Source organism: Gorilla gorilla, chromosome 5 (assembly GCF_029281585.2).
Source record: "Gorilla gorilla gorilla isolate KB3781 chromosome 5, NHGRI_mGorGor1-v2.1_pri, whole genome shotgun sequence".
Classification (NCBI taxonomy): domain Eukaryota; kingdom Metazoa; phylum Chordata; class Mammalia; order Primates; family Hominidae; genus Gorilla; species Gorilla gorilla.
The window spans coordinates 92733271-92752842 of record NC_073229.2 but is presented as its reverse complement, the minus strand read 5'-3'; the positions used below and the strand labels follow the sequence as shown (position 1 = coordinate 92752842).

The following is a 19572-nucleotide window of genomic DNA, read 5'->3' as shown; positions in this document are numbered from 1 at the left end:
AGATAGTTAAGAGTTTTCATGCCTTTGCCTGGGTCTTCTCTGAACCAAAGGATAAAACCCTCTTCCTTCCCATTGCATAACACACACCAACGCATGCACACCAAATCCAGTGACCGAAGTCCCTGAAGATAGATCTGCATTTTCCAGATTATAATTCAAATTCTATGTCTTGATATAGGCAAACACAGCCCCAACTCTAAATCTCTATATAGCAGCAGTTTAAAATAACATCAGAACTGCTGGGACCATCAAAACAGTGTTCTCTGTTTCAAGCAAATAGCTCAATGAATAATGCATTTTCTTCATGAGAAAATAAAGCCAATGAGCATTTAAAGGTTAAAAAAAAAAAACAGAGAAAGTTGTAAGAAATTCTGGAAATAATTTCCTTTTTTTTTTTTTTTTTTTTTTTGGTGTTGCACTTTGCAGGCAATGCAGGTCTGCGCAGTGTTCTTCAGGATAGAGTGTAGGCGTTGAGAGCCAATGTGACAATAAGTGTCTAAATTAGGAATTCCATCCATGAAAGGGGACTTCATTTTATAATCAGGAACTCAAAAAGAGGTCGTATGTCTTTTCCTAATGAAATTGGTACTTTTGCTTTCATTTATTTGACAGTGCAGGTCTGCAATGCCGTGCTCATCAATGATCAGAGAGTGAGGAAATAGCTCTGAATTCACTTTAATGCCTGCTCAAGAGAGCGCACTCAATATAATGCTCTTTATTTTTAATCAGTCTGGAGTACACAGTCTTGTTTTGTTCTAAATAATAAAAAATAAATCATTACCCTCACCCCCCTTTGGACTGCAGGGCCCGTTCAAAAAGCCGTGTTTCCCTCTTAAAGAAGGGGTGGGGGCGGGGGCAAAGGCTGGCCACAGAGGTGTCAAGGATGTTTTATTTATTTATTTATTTATCTCTTGCTGAGAAGCAAACCAGCATTGAGTTTAGCTATTCTCAAAACTGATTTTCTGGGTGACACTTTAGTTTAGTCGAACATAGACGGCGCCATCACTCCACAGATTTTTCCCCCCAATAGAAGACCCACTGCCTTAACTTCCTTTTAACCTAAAATTTTCCCCTCATAAAATTACCCCAATCACACAAAACTGCCAGATTTTCTAGGTCTCTCCGCTTATTCCTTCAGACCCAGCACGTCTCTTGAAAACCAGACTTCTCTAACTTTTCAACTGCGGCGTTTAAGTAAATGCAGACAGTCGGATCTGCTCACAGCCTCCCCATCCGCCAGCAACAGCCTTTCCTTTCATTTTCCTCCCTTCTCAAACATTAAGCCCAAAGCTCCACGGTGGCGACCCCCGGCAGAGAAAAGGTGACCCCTGGACCCCCTTCCTTACCTTCCACTCCGAAAGCTCAGGGAGGCTCTTGCTCTAAGACACCAGCACAGGCACGCGTCCCAGCAACAGTGACGGAGAGACTCCCCTTCGGTCCCAATCACCGTTGCCCATTTTCCCCGGCTCAGCTTCCAAAATCAGGATTTATTTTTAAAAACGCATACATACGAAAAGCAAAAGATGGGGGGTGGGAACCAAAGGGGGGTCGATGAGAGAGAGGAAAAAAAAGCCAGCAGGAGCCCAGAACCTTGCGCCGTATCCAACTGTATCCAACCTCCAAACCGAGGGGGGCTAAAGGGAGGGAGAAGCCCCCCCAAGGGAGACTCTAAGGAACCCCCCAAAATGTAAGTGGCTTAAGAGCAAAGATTTGTTTCATAAAAGCTACCCCCAACAAACCGATTAGCCAAGAAGCAAAGAAAGCGCTGAGACGAGAAGTGACCGGCGGCGGCGGCGGCTGCTATGGCAGATTTGTTGGGGCGGTGGGTTTATTACGGGAGTATTCGTGGTCGGATCGGAAGGCTCAAGCTTATGCTTTTTCCTCTTTCCGCTTTCCTCCCTCCTCCTCCTCCCCCCTGCAGGTACTGATGGACGGACGGCGACTAAGGAGAGGGGGGAAAAAATCCTTGGCTGGTGATGTCGGAAAGCTGTTTGAATGCCCAGCGAGGAGGGAGGCGCGAGAGGGAGCGAGATAGTAAAGCTCTGTCTCGGGTGTGCGCGCCGGCGCGCGGTGCTCGCTCTCCCTTGGGCGCGCGCGCGGCGGGTGCGCGTGTCCCGGGAGCGCGTCCGCGCGGCGGCCTCCCGCGTGCTCGTGTGCGCGCGCGTCCCGGGTGCCGCGCTCCCCTCTTATGCACAGCTGCGGTGCGCCCCGCCGCCCGCCAGAGGCTCGGCTCGCGCGGCGTGGCCGCTGCGACTTCCTGGAGTTCTGCCTGCCGGGGGCGCGGGCGGGTGTGTGAGAGAGAAGGCGAGGGGAGCCGCGGGGTGGGAGAGGAGGGAGTCCCGGCGGGAGGGCGGGGGAGAGGCTGGCGGGAGGGGGGCTCCACGGAGCTCCAGCCAGGGCCGCGGTGCGCCTGCACGTCACGGCTACTCAAACCCAAGCACGTCCCGAAAGCGGTATTTTCTGCGTCTGGGAGGTTTTTGCATCCTCAGTTCCCACCGCTGGGGCTGGCGGCGACCAACTGTAAGAGAAACTCACTGGGAGGCGAAGCAGGGGGGTGCGGAGGATGGGAAGGCGACTCTGAAGGGTGGGAAGTGAATGCTGGACTTGATCGTCTTTCTCTTTCTTTCAGCGCAGACCTGTCGCAGCCAGAGAGCTGTCATTTCAGTACCGGGATTCAGAATTGATCCAGTCCGCAGCGGAGGGGGCACATCCCAGCTACCGAGCTGCTGAGTGTCTCTGGCTGGAACAATAGTATTTTTTTCTCTGCGAGGCTGCAATTAACATCTTATTTGTTCTGGCTCCATACAGGCTTTGTCAGGATCGCGGTGCGGCGACCGACGTTGGGCTCTTGCATTGCTTTCTGCTTGGCAATGGAATCATGGTTTCGGGGTCTAAACTTTTGTTTCGTTTTGTAGTCTTAATGTATCTGATTCTTTTTCAAGTTTCCCTAGTAACAGGTTTGGGGACGGGGTGGGAAGAAGCGAGAAAAGGGGTGAAGAGAAACAACCAGATTATATAGAAAGGAAAAAGGGAAAAGGGATGTTTCCCCACTTTTTAATCTAACTATCTATCTGTCTGTCTATCTATCATCATAGATAGTCATTTTGCCTCCTGGACAGTTGGCTGACGAAGTGTCTGATAAACCAGCTTCAGATACATGCTACAAAAGGTCATTCGCCTCCTGATTATGTTTCTACTTGTAAACGCAGTTGGTGGTTTGCAAAACAAGTGCTAAAATAGTGCAGTGATGTGGTGGGAAGAAACCATAATGGGTAATTCATATAAAGTGCTGGAATCTTCGTAAGGGTGAGTTTCTCGAGCGGCAGGTGAAGTTGAATAAAGCAATTTTCCATCATTTGTTCCACTCACTCTTGCATTTTTTTCCTCCGCTTGTTTCTCTCCCCTGGGGCGATTATGGATAGCCAAGAACACCATTTTAAAAGAGATTGATAGTGAAAACAGGAAGTTTATGGTCTGTTATCCACTGGAGTTGTTTGAAATATTAAAATTGGTCCTTTACTTATTAATGCATATTAATATAGTGACCCTCTTCAAGGCTTTCCCGTCTTAAACGAGTGCCTGGGATAAACACTGTAAGGGAAACAGTTAATAATTCCCCAGCAGGCTTTAACTGTTTTCCCAGTAACAAATCACCAGCAAGAGAGCAGCCTGGGTGGCATTTTGGTTTTGTGTCATTTTGGTTCTTTACAATATTTTTTATTCATTTAAGGAAATGTTAAAAGGAAATAATTAGGGTTTATGTCCAGAACAAATTTTGAAACACCGTTTAAGCAACACATTTTCTTTTAAAAACAAAGAACATTGAGCAACACAAAGGAGAAAAACATTTTATTTATTTCAACTTCCCTAGAGATCGTAATTATGATTTTTGCAAGGCAATTTGGTCAGTTCTGTTACTTTATCCAGAGGAAAAAAAAGTATGACAGATGTGGAATAAAAACGGAGGAAAAAATGCTTTGGATGGTTTATACATAAAAAGGAAAGAATGCAATGTGAGGTTCAGTTATACCTCTATTTTGCATCTAGTGATTTCTCGTATTATCTTGTAACACTGTGATTTTGATGTTTCTTAGAAACTCTTAAAGTCATGACACAGTGGCATAAGAATAACAGCTGAAAGGGACAATTTAAAAGCCTAAATCCTAAATGGAAAGGATCACTTACTCCCAGGATCATTTATATTCAAGTAGAAGTCAGGGCAGGGTCAGAAAAGAAAGCCACCCTTAATAAAGCGCTCACCCTTCACATTGTTTCTCATAACCTTCATAAATTGCAGGCTACTGAGCTGGCCTGATGATGATCCTGCTGAGATATATTTATAGCAGATGATTTGTGGATGATAACTATGCCAAGCAAGACACTGTCTCCAGTAACCCCAGGCTCGTCTGACTTCCTCAGGGGATTATAATAAAGAATCACAAAAAGAACCCTATATGGACAGTCTGGTCTCTGGACACTAACAACAGCACAATCCAAAGGCAAAGCAAGGAGGAACCACCTTGTTTCATGTCTGCAAGATGCTCCATATGAAAGCATTGCTGACATGTTGACCCAACAGCAAAAAGAGAGCAGCAGTTTACACACCCTCAGCTCTCTGTCCTTTCCTTTCTATTGATGTTGGTCCACTTTTATGACTGAATACATATTAAAATCCCCATTTCAAATTATAATTATCTGCTTTCATTGGTCTCTTTCACAAGTCTATGTCTATATTTATGTTTACATATATAAACACATATACACATATTTTATACATACATATGTATATGTATGCACGCATTATTTGTAAGTACACATACACGTGTGTGTGTGTATATATGTATATGATATGTATATGTGTATTTCAGTTGATACACATATATTTGCTTGGGAAGTTTCACTACATTGCTTTGTATTTCTCTTTTATAAAGTCATGCATTTAATTCCAAAACTACCAGATTAATTGTATAAATTGATTCTTACGTAAGTTTCCTTGATTTACAGAAGAACTATTGAGAGGTCAGTGTTAGCACATCAAAATATAGTCTGGTATGGCATTTTAAATTGATCCAGGTATCTAATATTAAAGCCTTTCAAATTTATCTCTCCTGTTATTATTTTATTAAGATTACTTTGGAATGATGAGGTTATAAGTGTGATTTATTTCTATGTTTCATCTTTTTGTCTGTATGTGCTAAGTTTAGTCCCTCTACTTTGAGAATAACCCTATAATCCAGGATCATTGCTTAAAATTCAGTATCATTTGCAGAATTCTCATACTCAAATAAGAATGTTTCTAGAATATGTTTACTCAATTTTAGAAAGTGTTTTCTCTTTCCTTCTTTCTGTCATAGTTTTTCTGATATTACTGTATTACCACATTCTAAACTCTGTGACTTGTTATTTTCAGTAAGGCTTTAAGAAGCATGGATAGGTTTGTAGGTTATTTCTTGTTAAATATGCCTTAATTTTTTAGTATTTAGTATTAGTATTTAGTTTTTAGTATTTAGTATTTAGTATCTCCCATATATATATATATGCACACATATATATACACATATATATACACATATATATGTACACATATATGTACACATATATGTACACATATATATATACACATATATGTACACATATATATATACACACACATATATATACACACTCATACACAAAGCTTTGGAATGTTAATTAAATGATCAAAATATTACAAGATTACATTGTTATGAGAACTTATCCTTAAAATTAGCATATTTACTATAAAGTGAAACAACTTCTTCTCCTCTGTCTCCTCCTGTTTATTATTATTATTTTATTATTATTAAAAAAGGAAGTCTCTCAGAAACCAAGCTATATATCCTTTAGTCTCTAAGTAAAAAACAAATTGGTCATTTTCTACTTGGACATCCCAGAATAGAAAGTACATTGAAGTACTAAAAAATAAAGGGATAGACTTGGGGTTAAGGGAGATATCATAGAACAGCTATCCTGGGTTAGTTCAAGTGTAGTCCTATTCCATGCTAGGCAAAGTCAAGGTTACAAAAATCCCAGTTGCATCAGGTTTCCATTTTTTATCATTATTTCCCTATACAACGATACAAGTTTAAAAAAAGTCGGTAAATACTTTTGGCCATCAATTTTCAAGATTTCATTGGTGATAATAAGGAAATGCTGTAAGTAGGTAACACATAATGTCATATTTGTGTGCTGTAGAAGTATCTTGGAAAATATGGACTTTAAAACCTCAAAATATGTGTTTGCAATCGAACATACATTCACCCCCAAATCTGACCTTTTTCAGCTAGTTATTTTTTCATATAAAGTTACTATACTTACACCATTATCTTTAATCCCTGAAACTTCAATTATACTAGAAATCAAGATTCTTCATTTTTCTCACGAAACTGACACTAAGTATATACCTCATTAAGGACAAGAAGCTATGAATTCTCTGGACTTCAGTTATCTCACAGAAAAGAGCTTGATTGAATAATGTCTAAGGCTCTTCCTGACATATTCTAAATAACAGAAGGTGTCTCACAAGAAATGGAAGCAGTGAGAGAAAAATGCAATTAAATCCTAGACTAGAAAGAATCACAATTTTCCCACTCAGAGGTTGGAAATGCCTCTCTATTCTATCACGATTTTGAAAACCTCCATAGTTTTACTAGCTTTGCCTTTCTCCCTTGCTATCATCTTCTGAGGTACAGACAGTCCTTTCCATTTTTATTCCTCTCCCACTCTGATAATTTTTTTCTTTGACAGAAGTCCCACTTTATCATTAATGATGACAATAACTAAAGCTGCCAGGAACAGAACATCTGCTGACCTTTATCAACACCAGGTATTGAAGTCTATGGACTACCTATTATTTCTGAACATTTATTCATGTTCAGTCCTGTTTCTACCAATTCTGATCCACTTATCTCCACTATTTCTCTTCCTGGCAGATTCTCTCATTTTGCCTTCTGGATCTCCATGCTCTTTTATACCAACAAACAAGAGGAAGAATATTCTCTACCCACTTCCTTGACTGAAGCCTGCTCTTTTATGAAGACATGGCGTCTCTTCCAACCGTGTCAAACAGATGCAATTTATGTGTATGCTGCTTCCATACCCTGATTAAATGGGTCAGTGGCAGAATCAGTATCCTTAATCTCCCCTTTGGTTTCAAATATGTACTCCTTATTTCACTTTCATGCTCACCTTTCTGTAGAGATCAAGGCATCTGCCTTTGCAGCTTTACCTCTTCCTCCAGGTTATAGTTTCCATTCACGGAATCTTTTAGCTGCTGGCTGGCAGTTTTCCTGTCTACCTGACTTCCATTCCTCTTCTCATGACTTCAGCTCCCATGCAGATGTCTTATCCTGACACACTAGCTTCTCCATTCTATTTCTGTGTGTGTGTGTCTGTGTGTTTCCCTACTAGTTCAACCACATTTCCCTATGGTCTTTTTTTTTATGTTTTATTTTTGCATATGTGTATTTCCTTTTATTTTTTTTAATTATTATACTTTAAGTTTTAGGGTCCATGTGCACAATGTGCAGGTTAGTTACATATGTATACATGTGCCATGCTGGTGTGCTGCACCCATTAACTCGTCATCTAGCATTAGGTATATCTCCTAATGCTATCCCTCCCCACTCCCCCCACCCCATAACAGGCCCCAGAGTGTGATGTTCCCCTTCCTGTGTCCATGTGTTCTCATTGTTCAATTCCCACCTATGAGTGAGAATATGCGGTGTTTGGTTTTTTGTTCTTGTGGTAGTTTACTGAGAATGATGATTTCCAATTTCATCCATGTCCCTACAAAGGACATGAACTCATCATTTTTATGGCTGCATAGTATTCCATGGTGTATATGTGCCACATTTTCTTAATCCAGTCTATCATTGTTGGACATTTGGGTTGGTTCCAAGTCTTTGCTATTGTGAATAGTGCCGCAATAAACATACGTGTGCATGTGTCTTTATAGCAGCATGATTTATAGTCCTTTGGGTATATACCCAGTAATGGGATGGCTGGGTCAAATGGTATTTCTAGTTCTAGGTTCCCTGTGGTCTTTAACTAAAAAGCCTAACCAGTGACTAAACTGCTTCCAGTATTTAAAATTTAATGTTTCAATTCTCCAATTACAACCTTCTGCTTTTATAAACTCACCTCCTAAGTAACCACATGGAATCAAGTCTTTCACAAAATTCAGGTCTTTTTTTTTATTATTAGTGATTCCCACCAATTTCTGCTCTTATCTTCACTTTCCTCCTTATATTCTGTGGTAAGCAGCCTCTAACATGGACCCAAATGATCCCTACTTCCTGATATGTGTGTCCTTGTGTAATTGTCTCTCTCTTGAATGTGGGCTAGATTTAGAAATTTGCTTTTATCAAACAGAATATGGTAGTAGCAATGGAATGTTAAGATATAAAATGACTGTGTTTTCCATCTTGGGAGCTCCTTTACTCTTCCTTAGAGCATTTGTTTGCCAGTAAGCCAGGTGCCATGTTGTCATACAGCCCTAAATAGAGAAGTCCATGTGAGATTGGCCTTCTGAGGCCTGTCAAAAGACACATGAGTGAGCTCAGAAGTGGAAGCTTCCTCATTCAAGTCTTGAGAGGACTGCAGCCCAGCCAACATCTTGGTTGCCACTTCATGACAGGCTTGAGCCAGAATCAAGCAGCTAAGCTGCTTCTGGATTCCTGACCTACAGACACTATAGATCAGGAATGTTTGTGGCTTCCAACTGCTAAATTTGGGGATAATTTGTTATGCAAATATAGGTAACTAATGTATATCCCATGGATTCCACGCCCATTGTTATAATAATTTACTTACAACAATCTTCAGTTATTTAACATTTTTCTGGCTGGATCACCACGTTTACTGTGATGAACAACTGCCCTTCCTGATCCAGGACCCATGCAGCAGAGCATTACTGAAGAAATTCACACCCTCAGGCAGTTAGATGTCCCTGTAAAGTTATAGTCACCAGGTTCTCATGATCTCACCACACAGACTGTTACTTATAAGCTCCCTCTTTTATTACACCCTATGAATATTTTGTAACTTTTCTTTGATCATTAAAAATGCTTCTCCTCAACTCTTGAATGATAAGTGATAACCTTTTTTCATTCATTATTTATAAAACAGATGTGATTAGATGGAAAATACCTTATATTCATTAAAATGATTGTACCTTCACCCATTTTCTCCTGTCTTCCTATCTCCAGGGAGATACTGCTCTTATCTAAGGAGCCATCCCCTCCACAGGTAACTTGGATATTACTTCTATTGGCTCTCACACCAATAATCTCTCCGTCTCTCCTGGACCACTTCCATCAGCATACATATTTTATAGCAATACTACCTGTCTAAAAACTTCTGACCAACAACCTGTTTCTCAGATACACTTCATAATGAATCTTTTTTTAAAAAGCAATCACATTCAGTTCACTTCCTGACTCCCTCTCATTTCTCAACTCAATCCATTCTGGCTTCCACCCCCACAATTCCACTGAAAAAAATCTTGTCAAAAATCACTAAAGACCTTCATGATGCCAAGTTAAAGGGATAAATGTTTTTCTCATCTTACTCTAACTTTCAGCAGCATTTTAAATGCAATGCCCTCCTTTTGGAAACCACTTCTATTTTCGTTTCTGTTTTATCATACTCTCCCAGATGTACTTTTACATCACTGATCACTGTGAAGACACTGAGACACTTCTCAGTGTCTTTTGCTTGTTCTTCTTCCACATTAACTTGAAATGCTGACTGCTTTAGAGATAAGTGTTGGATGTACTTCCCTTATTTCTCTACCACCTCCCCTTCGGTGATCTAATCCACTCCCTAATATTGAATTATAGGGAGTGAATAATCCACTCCCTAATGAGTATGTATATGTACATACGTGCATACACATATATGAATAGACACCCCATGTATATTCCTTTAACAAGGATATCTCCTCTGAGCTCTATATTTTTAAATAATCAGCTGCCATGATTTATATCTCTACTAAATATGCCTCACAGTCATCTCAGATTTGGGGTAATTGAAGAAAAATTCCTGATTACTCCAAAGAAATGTGCTCTTCCCTCAGTCTTTCTGTTTCAGGAAATGGCATCCCTATCCACCTAGTTATTCCATTGGCAAACATGGGAATGATACCTGCTGCTAATTTTCTATCACTCTACATCTAATCCCTTGACAAATATTGCCTGTTCCACTTTGTAGAAGTTTCCTAGGGCTGCCATAATAAAATTCCACAATGTGGGTGGTTTAAGCAACAGAAATTTATTTTTTTCAGTTTTGGAGGCTAGATGTCTAAAATCAAGGTCCATATTGGATTGGTTCCTCTGGCGCCTCTTTCTCTGGCTTGCACATGGCTGCCATCTTGCTGCCTCTTCAAATGGGGTTGGGGTGTGCAGAGATGGGCACAGTTCAGCTCATGATATAACTTCAATACATAGATCTCAAACCTAACCAGTTGGTTCTTTTTTCACTGTTATCTTTTGTGTGTGTGTGTGTGAAGTACGTAGTTTTTGCTTAGTCTCTTCTACCTGGCATTCAATATTCTTTGTTAATCTATCTCTAATAAGTTATACTTCAAAAATGTATCCCTTTAAAATCAAATGGAAAAACACTTTAATTCCAGGTACTTCTCAAGTAGCACAAATAATAAAATCCAAACTTTTAATCGTGACCGACAGTGCCCTACCTCATCTGATTCTCGCTCCTCTCTCTAACTTCATCTTGTGCCACACTTCCGCTTACATATAATGCCCAAGCTACATTCACCTTTTTCTAAGTCACAAGGACGCTACATTTTTATCTCCTTACAATCTTCCAATGTCAGAATTATTCTACCTGGAATACACTTCCCCTTTTCTACTGCTAGGAGAAACTTTATAGGCCTGACCTGCCCGCTTCTCATGCCTCAGATTTCATCTTGAAAATTCCCTTTTTGGAGCTTTTTAAATTTTTTTTTAACCACCCAATCTATGGTGATCTCTCCTTGTGTTCTCTTTCAAGGTACTTATCTGTTTTGTTTTGTTTTTTTACTCAGGTAAATACTTTAAGTTCCGGGATACATGTGCAAACGTGCAGGTTTGTTACATAGATATATACGTGTGCATGTTCTCACTCATAAGTGGGAGTTGAACAAGGAGAACACGTGGACACAGGGATGGTAACATCACACACTGGGGCCTATCTGTTTTTTACTAGTTACCAATTTTTATTTAATTGGTCTTCATCTTTTTGTTTTTTATGAGTGTGTTAGCTCCATCATTACAAACTCCTGCCTAAAGTAGTGCAAGACACATGGTGAGTGCTTCCTAGGTCTTTAGTGAATAAATGGGTTGAACAACATGATAAATCTTATATATGGGTATTAGTTGTGTCCACTGGAGAAATATCTATTCCAACAGCTCACGTATTCCTGCATAAAAACTCAGCTAGAGTTCTCTCTTCCCTGTACCAAATTCCTGATGTCCTGAGAAATTTCTCAGGTGACATGGTCTCCAGACTTTTCATCTTTATGACTGTTTTCAATTGATTTTATCTTAGCTTGTCACAGTTCTTTGATGCCACAATTAAACAAAATACTCCAGATTTCAGCTGCTCAGCATGGTTGTAATACCTTTATTTCTTCAATCCAGAGAAATAAACAGGGAGCATCTATGTAGCCAAACTGTGAATTTACAATGATGAATGTCTCCTATGAGGAGAATAAGGCTTCCAAATCCCTGAAGTCAACTGATCATTTACATATTTAACACATAATTAATAAGCACTTACACCATATAAGATAGTTGTAAGGTGTTTGGGAAACTGAAATGACAACACAGAGTCCCTGCCCTTCTGATGAATGCCTTGTATTTGTAGTGATAGCCAATGAACAGCTAGCCACCAGATAATTATTAATGGCAAGTGTGTCAAATGTCTCAGAGAAGAGACAAAGGAAGTTGTGAGAGGTGTGGAGTCTGTTTGTGGGAACAGAGGGGATGCCCTAGTATGGAAGGGCAGAGAACATTTATTTACCTGAATACGTAACGGTTGACCAGCAATTCGAAGGATACTAACGAAATTTAGTCATGCTCATCAAAGGGAACAGAATGTACAAAAAAATTGAGGCAGAAGGAAGTGGAACACATTCTAGGTAAAGAAAGTTAAGGTGAGGGAATAAAAAGGACAAAGAGGTCAGTGGCAATTGATAACATTTCTGATAAATTGTTTGCTAAATATTAGGATAAAAATCAGTGAGTCTTGGCAGGGCACTGTGGCTCACGCCTGTAATCCTAGCACTTTGGGAAGCTGAGGCAGGTGAATCACCTGATGTCAGGAGTTCGAGACCAGCCTGGCCAACATGGTGAAACGTCGTCTCTACTAAAAATATAAAAAATCAGCTGGTCTTGGTGGTGGGCACCTGTAATCCCAGCTACTCAGGAGGCTGAGGCAGGAGAATCACTTGTACTCTGGAGGCAGAGGTTGCAGTGAGCTGAGATTGCGCCATTGCATGCCAGCATGGGCGACAAGAGCAAAACTACATCTCAGGGAAAAAAAAAAATCAGTGAGTGTTTGTAATAATAATAATATGATTGAAAGGATTGTAAACAGAGACTAACTCAGATTTACATATTTTAATAACTAATTTTCATTTCAGTCGGAGGAGCGATTTGAGAGAGGTAAGAGTGAATGTGAAGATTCAAGTCAGGAAACTGTTACATAAGTGAAAATGGTGGCATCAGTATGGATGAAGAAGAGAAGTGTCCAAGAGACCTTTGGAGGCAAAATTAATAGAACGTGTCAATGGTTAGGTATAAGGAGAATGACTGGATCTGGATAAGAGTCTCTGTTAGTGAATCTGCTGTATGCACTGCTGGTTCATATTCAAGTGACAGTTAGTTAAAATACATTGATCTAGATATTTATTTACATTTAGAATTAAGTGTTTATTTATTACTTTATACAATTGAATTTGTGATCTTAAATGTGTGTGTGTGTGTGCTTGAGAGACAGTGTGCGAGAGAGAGAGAAGGGAGAGAGAGACACACACACAAAACATGGCGACAGAAAATAACAATTTATTTGTCTCACAAATATGCAATCTGGGGAGTCCTTTTCTGTTGGAATAGCTTGTCTTTTGACACTGTCTTTCAGGGTCATCTTGAATAAACTGGGTGTGAAGGGTCCATGTCCAAGATAGCTCCACCTGTGACTGGCATTTGGCACTAGCTATTGGCTGGGGGCTCAGTAGGAGCCGTAACACAGGGGATGTAGTACCTCTTTACACAGGCCATTCTATAGGGCTGCTTGCTCTTCCACACAGCATTGCAGCTGTCTTTCATAAGTCAGTGTTCGAAAATGTAGGAAAAGAAATCTGTCAGTGTCTTAAGACCTAGGTCTGTAAATTGGTACAGATTCATATCTGACATTATTCTTAGTCAAACAGTCACTAAGCTTGTTCAGCTTCAAGGTGCTGGTGGAGGGGGGCTGGGCTGGGAGGGAGAGAGCTGAAAAATCTCTAGTTCTTAATGTAGTCACCATTCTCAATGAAAGGAATATTAAAGAATGTGTGATATGTGGTGTACACTCTGTTCATTGACATCTTCTTGCTGGATTCTATCATCCAATATGTTAGGTATTATTCCATAATCAATGACATCTGCATATCTGAAGTGATTTCCAAGTCAGTGGCCACTGTTTCAACATAGTGTCAGTGACATACAACTAGAAACATTTCTCCATTATAATGCAAACTTCTAGAGGGCAGGGATATTATCTTATCCCATAATATCAGCCTTTGGACAGCACTTGATAAATATTGTTTTTCTAGTTCACTAATTGAGATCCTTTTAGTTGTTATAGAATGTTATTTAACCAAACAATCCATATTTATCTTTCCTTTCTTCAGGAACATGAGAGATTATTTCAAATACCTTGTAAGAAGAAGAAGCATATGTACTATGCTTACAACATTCTGCTCTGTGACATCCCTAGCAGTAGTTGTTAGATTAATAGTATTATTTCTTAGTATAGCCAGGCTGGTTTCTATTTATCCCCATTTTGTTTTCTATAAATTCACAAACCACCTATTCTGTAACATATTACATAATTTTTACAGAGACCACTATTAAATTTAAAGTTTATTAAATTTAATAAACCATGATTTCTAGAATTCAGCCTCTTTTCCCATTTAAAATAAAGCCTGTATTTATCACCTACTACTATTTGTTTCCTGTGTCCACCTATTTTCCAAGATTTTTCAAACGTAGTTGGAAATACTTTAATAAGAACACTTATACTTTCTTTAAGTATACTGTGATGTAATTTTTCTAGACCAGGACATTTGAAAAAATGATAACATACCTAAGGATTCTTTCATTTTCTTGATTTCTCAGGTATTATTTTACTTTTAAACATTGTTGGTCCATGCTTTCAAAGTGAAAAATAATTCTTTTTTGATTGAAGATGGAATCAAAGCAGGAACTGAGTTATGTTTTCTCTTGTTTTCTTATATCATTAAACATTCTGTGCCATGAAGGCAGAACTTTTTTCACACTTCCTGTTATTTTTACACATTTGAAATTTTTTACTTGTTTTATCCTTCTTTATGTGGGCTTCTTTCTCTCGTTCTAATATCCTTTTTTAAAAAAATCTTAGAACAAGGGTTTCTACTGATACAAATGACTGACTTGTATTATTTTCATAATTAACAAGATTTATATATATTATGCATTTTCAGCAATTTATTTTCTTTTAATATTTAAACAAAATTTCTTGAAGGTTTTTTTTTTTTTTTTTTTTTTTTTCTGAGACAGAGTCTTACCCTGTGGGCCAGGATGGAGTGCAGTGGAGTGATCTCGGCTCACTGCAACCTCCGCCTCCCAGGTTCAAGCAATTCTCTGCCTCAGCCTCCTGAGTAGCTGGGATTACAGGTGCCCGCCAACACGCCTGGCTAATTTTTGTATTTTTAGTAGAGACGGGGCTTCACTATCTTGGCCAGGCTGGGCTTGAACTCCTGACCTCGTGATCCACCTGCCTTGGCCTTCCAAATTGCTGGGAATACAGGCATGAGCGACCGTGCCTGGCCTAAGATAAAATTTTTTATCAAAAATTTCAAGCCTTTTGGGGGGAAATTTGTTTACCAAAATCCTTTTTATATATGCCTAATTTTAATACTATGGAGAATTTGACAGTCTCAATTATGGAGAAGACAATTTTATAGTAGGTTTTTCTTTGATTTTACTATTGAAGATTAAATCTCAAGCAGATTCGTCATTTCTATATTAACACTGTCTTTCTATGATCTTAATTGCTTTTCCTAAGGGGAAAATTGGTAAATAGCTTCTCAAAAAGTTCTTTATTTTAAAGCCATCTGACCTACTTAATTGGCTCTTTCAATGTCAACATCTGAAATAATTTCTTTATGTCCTAGAGCCCATTAAGTATTATTGCGAAGTTGATGCTGCCCGGATTGCAGGCATAACACTCAGGTGACATCTTAATCCTTAGGACATTAACTATAAAGCAATTACTCAGTGACTTAAAAAGAAAAACAAACTGGTAATTTGATATCAATTATCTGAATGCATCTTCACATCTTTGTTATAGGAAAGGGAAAGGGATTCAACATGCATTTTATTAATCCTTTTCCCTTTGTGCCTCTCTTGAATCAAACTGAATTAGAAATAATAAAACCTTGTCTTTAATCTGTCATTAAGATAAGAAAATGCAGCTCCAGATCAGTTTATTCAGTTTCCCCATAGGCTACGAATGAAGCATCCTCATTGAACACATGCTACCTTCTGAATAACTGGAGGCATAAAAGAGGAAGAATTTCATGTTTCACACATGCAACTGTATTTTAATTTGACTCAGAATTTCATTTTGCATGCTGTCTTCATTTCAGGGCCCTTGGTAACAACGAAATATATACCAAGCCAATTTTTTCAAAACTAACTTATAAATTAGGAAAAGTAATCTAAATTAAGCCCAAATATTGGCAATGATGAATCATTCCATTTATCCACTCTCCATCATTCTATAGCAACAATTTACTGCTGTGTTTCTTGAACTTGTTCCATCATCAGTGTAAACTGGTGTGTTTACTAAAATATGCACACCCTGACTTCCTTCCACGAGGATTCTGATTCTTTAGGCTTTTTAGGCTTATATTTTTAACTATAACCACATGTGATTCCTATGATCAGACAAGTTTGAGAAATGATATGCTTTCAGGTCCTTGGTTTATAGATAAGGAAACTGAGACACAAGTCACCAAGAGTGAACAGCCCAGGATTACCCAGAGAGGTAATGACCAAGTTGAAATGAGAATCCAGGTTTTGATGGTCTGTTACTTTTTCACATTTTCAAAACCATTTATATTTGATATATTTTTCTTTAAATTCCTAAGTGAGATAATTATCTATTTTTTTCTCTGGAGTACTTTTTTTAATCATTATATTAGATTACTTGAACAAATTTATGCTGTATTATCTTTTCTTATTTGTTAAGATATAGGCATTATTTCCTGGGACTTGCATTAGTACTGCTTATAGTAGGCACCCTTCAATTGATATGAAGCCACTCTGATTACCTTGTCTTATCTTGGCCCAGATAGAGAGTTGATCAAACATCTTATAACCACTGAGAGTGTTGATGGGTACAATTGAATACTCAGGGAGACAATCTAATTCCTTTGAAATTAATTAATTAAAATTATAAATGGACTTCATGAAAGTGAAAGAGCTATTCATAGAACTAAGAAAATGTTATTAATGCATTCATTTAAGAAGAATATGTGTTATGCTTTTGTTCCAGCAGCACATATGCCATATGTGAAATCTCAAAGGAGATTATCATGGCCCACAGTGCAAAGACAACCAAAACACAGTAGTGAAGCAGTATCGCTTTTGAGACAGACCAAAGTTTGAATTCTGAGACAGCCTCCTATGACTTTGTAGACTTGGACAAATCATTTTACACCAAATTTTAGTATTTTTTTAAAAAGAATTATTAGGATAATACTGCTTATTTTATATTATTAATATAAAGATTAAGAATAACATAGGAAATGCCAAATACAGTGGCAGAAGTCAAAGGAACTTTAAGAAGTGGTAACTATTAGTGCTGTTGACAAGCATATTGTATGACTCTGGGTTAAACACAGAGGAAGTAAAGACAAATACAAAAAGCTCCTGTTCTTAAGGCAAAGGAAAGTTTTGATCTGAAATATTGGAGATAGCACTGAGCGGAGTGAAAGAAAATGGTTCTATATTTCACATAGTAACAATGGTCTACTTACATTTTATTTAGCCTAGAGACTACTTGCCTTATCAAATATATCAAGCACTCAGCAAAGTTAAAAAGAGCATATATATATATGCATTAAGCAGTTGTCTTGAGGTACTAACTTTTATGAGAACTTTTCAGAACTTACAGATAACCAGGAGTCTGACTGGTTATCTGTAAGTTCTGAACATGTTTAAATTCATTTCAAAGATATTATGTATATGATAGGGTTGATTTATGATTTTACAAGTAACATTTAAAACACAAATCTGTCCTTATTTCTGAATATAATGCCTAGTTATAAGTGACATGTAAAACCAGCATTCAGATATATCCCGAATTATGTCAAAGAATTTTATTTAATCAAACTTGGGTAATGAAAAATTAGCCCATAATTCAGGAAAAATGTTAGAATTTTAAATTCAAAATTTGATTTCTTTCTGTGAAAATAGAAATAATAAACTCAAAATATCTATTAAATATCAAAGAACTCACAGAAATGAGAAAGTAGTACTGGAATCTGTAAACCTACTTTTCATTCTTGATTATTTAATAGTAATCACCTTAATTCTCAAGAGTGGCAAAATAATGGAGTCAAGACATGTGTTAACTATAACAATTTCATGTTTATTTCAATCTACATGATTAAAAGTTTGCTGAAAGAGGCATTGAATGTAAAGTTTTATTCTGAGGTGAACATTTCTAGCTAATGTCAGACTACTTTTAACCTTCTGAAAAACACTTACAGCATATGACTTTGGCAGTATAATTGAGTGCTTCTGTAATAAGTCTCAAGTAATTGGAAAATTAAATTTCTGTCATGTGCTTCCAGTAAAGAGCAGATTGTAATAATCATTAAAAACTTAGATCATAAAAATTAAAATTTAAGGTTAAACTCTATAGCTGTTATTAGGCACTGAAGTTTCAAAATGTGTTAAGTGGTGTTCTAGGATCATTACTATGTGTTACTAAATGGCAACATTCTTTCTAGGCAGTTATTATGTGTAAGAGTTAATTTGTTACAACTACCAGTATTTTCATTTCCTAAAATTTGTTGATTCTGTCAATTACTTTAATGCAAAAAGAAAACAGAACTGGAAACTTTGGGAGAGAATATTATACATGTTGTGGGACAAATACATCTTATTCTTCTGAGTCTCTGTAAATAATCACTATGTAGCAAAGACATCAAATTCTCACATCTATGCCCATGGAGTTCATAAAAAATTGTGAAATTCCATTAGAATTCAATAGAAATTTTAGAATCAGATCAGCTGTCCTGTTAGGTAAGGAAAATTGATGTTGATACCTGAACAGCATATAAGATCTAGAATAATATATCAAAGCAGGTTTCTTTCCAACTTGTATATTTTCCTCATGTCTGTTGGAATGTGAAATGGAACCAGATTCTAGGTTTAACAAACCTAAATTTTGATCAAATTCCTATATCATCCATTTGACAAATTTGACACTTTAATTTACTCTTTCTTTTTAACATAAGCATTCCATTTCTATCCAGATGATGATGATGATGATAGATAGATAGATAGATAGATAGATAGATAGATAGATAGATAGAGATGATATTAATAGGAGTCCTCTATGTCTCCTGATATCTTAATAAGAATGCTTTAAAAACCCAATTTCATACTTGTGGAAATTACAAACCCCTCAACACACAATTTGACATTGCACATTAGACATTCATGTTCCTAAAATTTTCTTTAATTATAGCCCTTTTTCTTTTCCATATTCTTTTCCCCAAGTTCTTCTCATTTTCTCCAGGAAAAATGAGCAAAAATTTATTTTATCTTCTCTTGTAATCCTTGTACCTCTGTCATCAAATCACACTGCCAAGCAACACACTAATGCATTTTTCCAAAGATATTTATTTCCTCCCTGAGAAACGTTATGGTGCCAGCTATAATTAATTCAAATATTGCATAAATAAATCAATATCAACATTGGTATTGATATTGCTGATTATATTTTGCGTATCATCTTGGCTAAGAGGGTTAATTCTGAAATTAGAATCCTGGGTTTAATTTGTAGTATTACCACTTACTCATTTAAGGTTTTTAACTTTTATTGAAACTTGATTTCTTCAACAGTAAGGTGGAGTGGGATAAATAGTCCTCACATTGGACAGTTGTTGTGGAATTAATCGTAAGGAGTATTAGTACTGATTACCATCCCAGCCAATCATAGTCAGTTTCCTTAAATATAAAATGGAAATAATAATACCACCTACTTCCTAAACTTATTATGATGTATAAGTGA

General features: G+C 37.6%; 2 protein-coding genes across 7 annotated transcripts; one reads left to right on the top strand and one right to left on the bottom strand.

The window, feature by feature from the left end:
* Positions 1-1379: 1379 nt before the first annotated feature.
* LOC129534438 (uncharacterized) lies at positions 1380-1457 on the bottom strand. The gene has a single exon (XM_055391491.2). It carries the CDS (start codon positions 1455-1457, stop codon positions 1380-1382), a length of 78 nt encoding a protein of 25 aa, XP_055247466.1.
* Positions 1458-1602: 145 nt separating this feature from the next.
* On the top strand, positions 1603-14615 carry LOC109027130 (uncharacterized). Of its 6 annotated transcripts, none has more exons than XR_010134280.1 (5): positions 1603-1687; positions 1922-2520; positions 3096-3306; positions 6766-6844; positions 6951-14615. XR_010134280.1 is itself a non-coding variant. In XM_055391487.1 (3 exons), the coding sequence occupies exon 1, from the start codon at positions 1977-1979 to the stop codon at positions 2682-2684; it is 708 nt and encodes a 235-aa protein (XP_055247462.1). In that variant the 3' UTR covers positions 2685-2889; positions 3096-3169; positions 4298-5102. The 6 variants fall into 6 exon arrangements, 4 of the variants coding, with proteins under 4 accessions (XP_055247462.1, XP_055247461.1, XP_055247464.1 ...); XR_008681041.2 differs by having other exon boundaries at positions 1922-2889; positions 6951-14612; XM_055391487.1 differs by lacking the exons at positions 1603-1687; positions 6766-6844; positions 6951-14615 and adding an exon at positions 4298-5102 and having other exon boundaries at positions 1977-2889; positions 3096-3169.
* The last annotated feature ends 4957 nt before the right edge of the window (positions 14616-19572 follow it).